Source organism: Pseudochaenichthys georgianus, chromosome 4 (assembly GCF_902827115.2).
Source record: "Pseudochaenichthys georgianus chromosome 4, fPseGeo1.2, whole genome shotgun sequence".
Classification (NCBI taxonomy): Eukaryota; Metazoa; Chordata; class Actinopteri; order Perciformes; family Channichthyidae; genus Pseudochaenichthys; species Pseudochaenichthys georgianus.
This window is the reverse complement of record NC_047506.1, coordinates 8,470,186-8,479,174: the sequence shown is the minus strand read 5'-3', so window position 1 is coordinate 8,479,174 and position 8,989 is coordinate 8,470,186. Positions and strand designations below refer to the sequence as shown.

The 8,989-nt window shown below is 41.7% G+C and overlaps 1 protein-coding gene across 1 annotated transcript; it reads right to left on the bottom strand.

The window, feature by feature from the left end:
• Window positions 1–1,704: 1,704 nt before the first annotated feature.
• On the bottom strand, window positions 1,705–8,978 carry tmem161a (transmembrane protein 161A). Its single transcript, XM_034081417.2, has 11 exons — window positions 8,858–8,978; window positions 8,366–8,469; window positions 8,199–8,282; window positions 7,862–7,953; window positions 7,506–7,662; window positions 6,300–6,515; window positions 4,934–5,077; window positions 4,725–4,838; window positions 4,423–4,597; window positions 4,208–4,304; window positions 1,705–3,717 (listed from the first exon to the last, which is right to left on the bottom strand). Exons 1-11 carry the CDS (start codon window positions 8,858–8,860, stop codon window positions 3,413–3,415), a joined length of 1,491 nt encoding a protein of 496 aa, XP_033937308.1. The 5' UTR covers window positions 8,861–8,978; the 3' UTR covers window positions 1,705–3,412.
• Window positions 8,979–8,989: the final 11 nt, after the last annotated feature.

Here is an 8,989-nt window from a genome sequence, read left to right as displayed (position 1 = left end):
TGCAGTCCTCAGACTGAGGCGGCCTGAGGCCTGCAGCACAGATGCACATAATTAATGTGATTATATAGATATGTCAATCTTGTCACCTCTCAGTACATCAGGCAGCACAAGCTCACACACACACACACACACACACACACACACACACACACACACACACACACACACACACACACACACACACACACACACACACACACACACACACACACACACACACACACACACACACACACACACACCACTGCTGTGCAAGCATCCTTTATGACTCACTCAAACTAGTCGTTAACCTTAAAAAGAAATAAGAAAAATGTTTCCTTTAATTTTTTGGATGTTAAGGAAAAGTAAATACCAATGATGCAGAAGATCCCAATGCTAACCTCAAACTGTACCACTCAACGGGGTTTAATGTAAGGAAGTACATGAGTAAAGAATGTACTCAAGTGTACTATCTGTTGGTAGTACTTAATTGAGCATATACCTTATACTTTTACTCTAGTACATTTTGGAAGCAAATATTGAACTTTTCACTCAACTACATTTTTCTGACACCTTCAATAAATTGCTTTTCAGCATCAGATTATTTGCTAAAACAAAATATATCGTCTAATAAATAAAAACTGAAACCTATGTATAGGTCAATATATCTAGCAGCAGTAAAGTAATTCAAATGAGCTTCCCTTTACAAGCTGTGATACTCAGTTAATACAAAATCTAAATTCAGTTATTTAAAATATATGATTCTGAAAAGGGCCATTGTGCATAACGAGTACTTTCACTTTTAGTACTTTAGTTATATTTTGATGCCAAGACTTCTGTTCTTTTACTTAAGCAACACTTTGTATGCAGGACTTTCACTTGTCACTTTCACATAATATTTGTACAATGAGTATTGCTACTTTTATGCAAGTAACAAATCCAAGTACTTCTATTCTACCGCCACTGCTCCTTAATCATGATATCTAACAGTAACGGACATTTTTACCCTGGAAATGTTCTTTTATGCAAGTACAATTGATGCACAACATCAATGCTAAAACTTAAACAGCCATTCTAATAGATAAAGGGTGCCGGATACTCGTACCCTCCCAAATATCTTGACTTGTCTTGTGTTTGTTATATATCCTCCAGTTAAGCAGCCAGTCCTGAAGAGAGTGAAGTGGCCGTCCCTCTCTGAAGTGCAGAACCTTTGTGGCTTCAGATTGGACGTGGAAGTCAAATGATATCACCAATAAATCACGTCAGCTTTCAGACAAAGAGCCTCTCCAGCCTCGCTCCAAAGAAAGGTCACATTCCTCCACTGATGTTTCACGACTGCCATGTAAATCTGAATGTTTTGATAATGTCATAAAGCTTATAAATCTAGTTTGAATGTTGGGATGGAGAATGGAGAGGATTAGGAAGATTGGCAGAAAAGTACCGTTTCTTGTGGCAAAGTTGAGCACCCAAGAGCAATGTTTTTTCCCAGACGGTTGAGGGGCATCAGGTTCATAGTAATTATCAGTGATTAAAGAATGATCTTCTCAGGAGGGTGGGGGTCAGAGGTCAGGACCCTTCTCAGCGGCGAGACACTCCATTGACATGCAGGATGGCTTTTGTCAATTGCCGCACCGACTTCTAAAAAGGAAAGGTTTTATCCGCAGCATCTCCCACGCTCCTCGAGGGAAGGCAGAATTAAGTGGGAATTTCAAACTGACATGTGACTGAAAATAATAAATGATTTTTATTGAGCCATACTAACAAAACATCCAAAAGTTTGCACACCATGCATTCAGAACATCTCAAAAAAGCAACATTTCCATATGAAGTTCACAGTATATTGATTTCAGAGCGTTCCATTCAAATATACTAACTAGAAAAAACACACAATCAAAATGAGAAATTGCCACAAACAGAATACATGAGTGAACAGATTTAAATCATCTGTATCATTTCTAAAAAAAACAACCAAAAAAACAATGTTTTGTGAGGCAATGTATTATAAATAAATAAATAAATATGCAAACTGGTTTAAAGTAAGCTACATTACATGGATTGGCAATAAAAAAGAACAATAAACCTAAAATGGATGCATCTAATTAAGACACTGCAACTAAAATGTTGCCATTGTGTAGTGGTTTGAAATGAATGGGAAAAACAGAAATGAGTTGCGACTGTTAATTTATTCTAAATACTTAAGATCAAGGAGACAGGAGATTTTTAAATTGATTTAAAATCCCTAAACTCCCAGGCACTTAGGAATACTGAAGACATTTTTTAGATAAAAGCAACAGCTCTTCAGTTTTTGGCCGATTCACAGCCACAACCAGAGTTTGGATTTACGTTTAGCTGCGTTTCATTTAATAGGATGGATCAGAAGCTTTACTAGGTATTTGCAATCAAACCGTTACAGCAGAGAAGAGATTTAAAACATTTAGCACTCTTAAATCGGTTTCTTTGGGGGACAAATAGTCCCTCACAAAAATAAAGTCTCATTTACACAGGGATTAAGTACTATTACTTGTCCTGGTACCAATTAAAACATTAAATGCAGCATTTAGTGTTGTTTGAAGAACAATTCAGGTAACACTGGCATGGATGGACACATCTGAAAACGTGCAGAAAAATGTTTCGCTTGAATATGTTAGAAGACTATCGGGCAGGGGTCTGTATCATAAAGCAAGATTAGCGTTTTGCAGTATAAGGAACAAAAGCAACAACACTTCACTTTTCTATACAGCTGTTGAAAAAGCCAGAAATATTTAAAAAAGCCTAATTCTTAATTCATAGCCATGTTTTATCCTATTCTACTTGTGCGATTTTACTGAATATTTCCCTTTTCAACCTTTTTGAAAATATCTTGATTAAGATGGCTTCCGTTGCAATGCAGTAACTAATGAGTATCCATAGAAATAAACAAACTAACACTTCTAATTTCCCTGTGGGTGTCTGTTTCATTACAAGTAATTCTCTCATGGTTCTTGTAATGTAATTAAAAACTCTCTTTCACATGAACGCATCTCGATCAATAAACACAGAGCTACCGGAGCCAGATGATAACAAGCTTTATGATTCTGGTTATTAATGATTGTTGATGGTCGACTCAGTGAAGCTAGGTAACCCAGGGACAGCCAGACTAAGCTCAACTTGCTTTGTGATGCAGACCCCAGTGCTCTCTGTACATTTGTGTTATAATACCAGTACCCTGCTGGTGACAAAAAGCCATAAGGGCAACAAGGTAGCCGCTTTGGCAACAGACAGTGTTCATCAACCTTCTCCTCAATCAACCTTCGGTTACAGCCACAAACAAGGTGCTTTCTATCTGTGGTTGTGTGTTTTAAACTAATGTCCCCATAGCTTTTGGTATGCCGTTGCACAGGATACCTGCAGACAGGGCTGTGACTGCAGAGCGATGGCACTCCGTCTCCCTCAGTTAGTTCTGCATCAGGTACTGGTGGAAGTAGATGCCGAACAGAGAGCTGATGACCTGGCAGGCCGCCACCCACCACGTCAGGAAGGCGAAGAAACCTCGGAAGAAAAGTGGAGTGAGGACGGAGCGCAGCGCCATGAAGGCCTCTGTCAGGTGGGCAACTGTGGCCTGGACGTCCTCCTCCATGTCGTCCATCCCCTCTTCATCTTCATCGAAACCACCGGGCAGCACGGGCGCTGCTATGGGCAGTATGAGCGCTGGCGTCACCCCGGGGGTCTGATCTGCATCGGCCTTCCACGAGAAGTCCCCTACAAGACCGGTAGAGATCAGTCAATACCGACGCTGGATGTTTTTAATATTTAAACTCCACTGCAGATGCAAATGTCTCAATATTATTGTATAAATAGTCTTTCATGTTGGGAAATATGCTTTACCACTCTCATATCTGTTCTACAAATAGATGACCACAGCCAGCAGCTAGTTAGATATGCAGGTTATTAACAGCTGCTCTTGCTCAGTGAGTAGGTTACAAAATATACAAGCATCTCAGAAACTCACTAATTAACTTGCTAAATCTTTCTAAAACTAGCGTGTAAATACAGGGGGGTTATGTTCTGGGGGATACTTTGTCCGTAAATTGCTTCTTTTTTTTGTTTTAGATTGTATCGATCGTCTCATCCAACTCTCCAGAAGAGAGCAAATCATTGCCACAAATCTACACTTGAATCTCTGGGAAAAGTGCAGAACAATAAGATCAAGTGTGGCTTCTTCTTCTTCAATGTAGTGGTAGTTACTTACCTAGTGATTTAAGAGCAAGTGTGGAGAAGAGGATGAGGAAAACAGGAACCAGATACTGGAGAGTGATCACAGTCAGGTAGCAGAAGATACGAGTGACCTGGAAAACAACACATGTATTCTCAGTTTACTCTCTCACATTCAGTTACTCTTTTCTTTCTCCGTGTCAAAACTTCTGAATTTAAAGGTTTCAACCCTTCATTGTCTGAATATCTGACCTTCCTCTGAATGTCAATCGCAGCGATACGTCCCGCCTCCTTCTTCATCTGCTCCACCCACTTCTGAGCCAGATTGAGGTAGGCCTGCATGTGGTAGCGAGTCATGGCCAGCCGCAGCAGACACAGCACCACGATGATCCACAGGCGCAGGCTGTCGAAGGTTTCACTGGAAACTCTGCAAGGGGGAGATTAGGAGAGGATCAGAACAAGTCAAATGAGCCATATGGAGGACAACTTACATTAGTGTCCTTTGTTTTTATGAGAGATTAGTGGATATATAGCAGATAAGCATGTGCCCTCACATTGTGACAGTGGTCTTCCCCAGAGGTGCATTGGCCAGGAAGTCCCTTGCAATGGGCTTCACCCAGAGAATCATCACAATGACTGGAGACAGGAAACTCATGTGCAGCAGAATCCTGCAGGAAACATTATAGAGCAACAACACAGCTCATGTATTTGCGAAGACATGGAGCACATTGCTTGTTGCCATTCTTAATACTTCAGTTCTTACTGGATGTGTGGCCGCCCTGTGTTCATCTGAACAGCATCGAGATGAGTCTGAGCCATGCGCAGGCCGGGGAAGGCGAGCAGAGCACCGATGTACGCACAGAGAGCGGCCAGACCCAGCTTCACTGACAGCTTGGTCACTGGGATTCTGAAAACAACAACCAAACGTTAGGCATCAGATATTTGTCACGTAAAGTCTGTTATTGCCTCATGCATAATAATAATACTGAAAGGTCACCTATTGTGCAAAATCCACTTTTTCATGTCTTTTATAAATAAACATGTGTCCCCTGAAAGTTTCAGGAAAAAAGATGCCCTCTCTTTTTGTCCTGATCCATTTATATAAAAACCTGTCTGAAAATGAGCTGATCAGATTTTGGCCAATTTATGATGTCATAACGATTTTTTAGCTTGTGTAACCATTAGCCAATCACCAACCAAGGTAACCCCCCCCCCCCACCTTATCACCTCCTATACCTCATTCACACCAACGGTGTTTCGGGGCCGGTTCGGAGCCGGAGCTTGAAAAGCACCGGGTTTTCCTGTTCACACCGCAGCGGAGCAGCCTCTTAGCTCCGGAATCCGGTTCATTTCGAGCACCAAAAAATTGTCCGGCCAGAGCAAAAGCACCACATACGTCACGCTTACGTCGAGGCGGGGGCAGGATCAACTCCTGAACAACAACAACAACAAGCCGGCGTTTTATCCAGCTTGTACACAACGATGGAGAAACGTAACAAGCAGCAGTGGTCCACTGAGGAGACCAGCTACCTACTGGGAATCTGGTCTTCCGAAGAGGTACAGAGGAAGCTGGAGCACAATCGGCCATTGTTGTTGTTGTTGTTGGTGTCAGCTGTGAGGGGTTTCCGCGTGGTTTGGCTTTATGAAGCAGGCACGCAAACGGTTACGTCATGACGCAAACGATGACGCAATGACGCAGCAGCAGTCGGACTCTGGGCGGTGTGAAAAGAGCCGGAGCTAAACCGAAGAACCGGTTCTGAACCTGAAAGCTCTAGCACGGAGCTTGAACCGGAGTTGCGTTGGTGTGAATGTGGTACTAGAGCACCATTGTGTTATTTTTAACCAAATCTCTCTCAGAGGGGCTCCTTATTTTCATCTAAAGTAACAGTCAGAGAATCAGCACTTTTGAAATGGGGCTGAAACAGAGGGGATTATGGGTAATGCTGCAATGATCTGTTTGGTATTTGGAGCCAAACACTTCAGAGACATGTTTTGTATATATCTGAGACCTATAATATATTGATGAAAAACATATATTAGGGGACCTCTAACCAATGTGGTGTCTCTTGATGCACGTTACAATGTCAAGCAATAATAAATCAACACAAATTCCTGGAACAGATACTTACGACCACTCAGCGTAACCCTGCTGTCTGGCGAACACTTCCAAGTTGTCGAAGAGGCTGGAGAAGGCCGACTCCAGGCCGAACTCCAGGTAGTCCTCCCTGACCACCAGCACCAGCATGGCCACCAGCAGAGACAGGAAGCCGAAGGCCAGACACACCGAGCGCTCACCGCCCTCCTCAGAGCTGAAGTAGTGACTCATCAGAGTTTTAAGAGTCTTTCTGAAGGTTTGAGTCAAGTTTAAAACAACCAGGGGAAAAGCAACATTCATTTTTAATCAAATGTATTTTTCTTAGCATAAATCATGATGAGAAGTTGGAATTGGGTTTTGACACTTTACTAAGTCACATTTTACATTTTCATATAAAAAGCGAGAGGCTGCAGCTGTAGAATGAGATATTTCTGTTTTACAGAGATGCTGGGGTTAAGATTTTCTTGGTCAGGTCAAACATCTTTTTAAAAGACCTGACGATGATGTTATTTCTTTCTAAAAATAATAACTGAAAGCATATTTAAAAATGTATATACTTTCTTGTATGCACAATACAAATACAGGTGAATGTTCATAATAAAAACATATGAAATAAAAAAACGTACATCTTTTCAAAACTTCAACACTATATCAGGGCTTGTTGTTTATTTTTAGAGGTTGTACTCCTATGCTCATTTGGAATTTGCTGTCATTACAAATTGCAAGTGTTATGTCCTCTTTACTCATGCTGAAACACTTCTACAATAAGTGTGTGTGTGTGTGTGTGTGTGTGTGTGTGTGTGTGTGTGTGTGTGTGTGTGTGTGTGTGTGTGTGTGTGTGTGTGTGTGTGTGTGTGTGTGTGTGTGTGTGTGTGTGTGTGTGTGTGTGTGTGTGTGTGTGTGTGTGTGTGTGTGTGTGTGTGTGTGTGTGTGTGTGTGTGTGTGTGTGTGTGTGTGTGTGTGTGTGTGTGTGTGTGTGTGTGTGTGTGTGTGTGTGTACTGTGTGTGAAACGTGCATGTTCTGTGTGCGGCGTAAAAACCGCCAAGCGACACGTCCAAAATTTGAACAGCAAAGAAATAAATATGAGACTGATCGGCAAGCTCCAGCAAATCAGCTGACAACGGCAGGCTTCTACAGCTGTGCAAAAGGTGCGTTCTCTCCAATTTGTTGTAACAGCAAACCTTATTGACACATACATATTAATCTGTCATGATGAGTCACTTTACAGTTGAAGGATACAGACTGAAGAGAACAGTCAGGACACACCAGATGGCTCCGATGTTGACTTCTGCGCTGGCATCCACAGAACTGTAGTAACACTCAGTGAAGATGAAGACGCCTGCAGTATAGACCGCAAAGTCTACCAGCCACTGGTACTCCAGGAAGAACCGCAGCACTGAAAGTAGAAACAAGGCAAAAAAAGATCGAGTCATTATTTTGTGCTATACCAGTCGGTTTGAACTATGATCCATACATTTTATGATGCAGAGAGAAAAACATTGAAATGTAAATGCATAGCGAGTAAAGCTGAGCTGTGGCAGCGTTTGTACTTGCTCAATGTCACGGTGATAAAGATAAAGGAGTGTTTCGTTTACCAAGAGCGTCAAGAGCGTTGATTGGAGCTTTCTCCAGGTGAAGGTCGATGTCTTTGGGCACAGTGAGAGGCTTGCTCTCCCCATTTTGTCTCCTAGTCATCAAACAAAGACACATGACTATGTTAAAAAAATAAAAACAAAAAATATCAGTCTTTTTTTAGTCTTAAAGTAACATGTGTTTGTTTTTTAAAGTAAAGCACACCATTTACAACAAAAGGTAAAACTCTGTAGCTTTTGTCAGAGAAGGCAGATATCTACTTATTAGTTGTTTGTTTCTAGGCAGCTTTACTTGTTTCTTAGTCCTTCCTACATTACCAGACCCTCCCCCAACTCCCACCTGTCTTTCCTGGTCGGTTTGGGCATCTGCTTTCCGGCCAGGGCACACAGCTCTCCTTCTGACGGGTGTTTGAACCGGTACAGACTGAAAGGAACAACAGGCATGTGTTTGTATAGTGCACATTCAATGATATGTACTGTATAATCTGATCGTAAGGGTAATTATACCTGCCATTGCAGAGTAGCCAGCGTGCAAAGGAGTAATGTGGAGCCATCCTTTGCATAATGCACGCAGCCAGCAAGCTGACCACCAGCTGAATTCCCATCAGCGCCTGTCAGAGGAAACACACATGTTTAAGTAGGAGAACCAACTTTCAAACTCCCATCTTTGGACATAGAAACAGTTAAAGCCTGTAGAAGAAGCTTAGTCATATACTATGCTAAAAAGATAACAATAACCATATTTAACCACGTTTAACAACCGTAAAGAATGTGCTGAAAGCTCCTGCAAAATGAATGATATTTAGCAAATGGCTATCGAGCTAAATTTAGCTAAACTTCACCACCTGTCATTGCTGCTGCAAACGTTAGCTAGCTAGCATTAGCATACTAGCTCTCATTGTAAGAAATAGAAACAAAAACAGTTCGCTGGGCAATTTTACAGCAGGTTGTTAACACTAACTTGATCCTTGTGGATTTACTGGAATAGGGGTAACTTACCATCTCTTCTGTCGAAAGAAATACGTGTTGTAAATCAGAATAGCTGCCGAAGCTTCTTCACATGCAGGAAAGTCTTGACAGCTGATCCAACTGACATGTGAAAAGCTGAATGTCCCGGATGTAATAGTGGAG

What these genes read in the sequence shown, in the direction of transcription:
- tmem161a (XM_034081417.2), bottom strand. An exon ending in CAGGGTTACGCTGAGTGGTC is followed by an intron (nt 5,078 to 6,299) that starts GTAAGTATCTGT and finishes TGTTGTTTTCAG; the next exon opens with AATCCCAGTGACCAAGCTGT. An exon ending in ACAGGGCGGCCACACATCCA is followed by an intron (nt 4,839 to 4,933) that starts GTAAGAACTGAA and finishes TGTTTCCTGCAG; the next exon opens with GATTCTGCTGCACATGAGTT.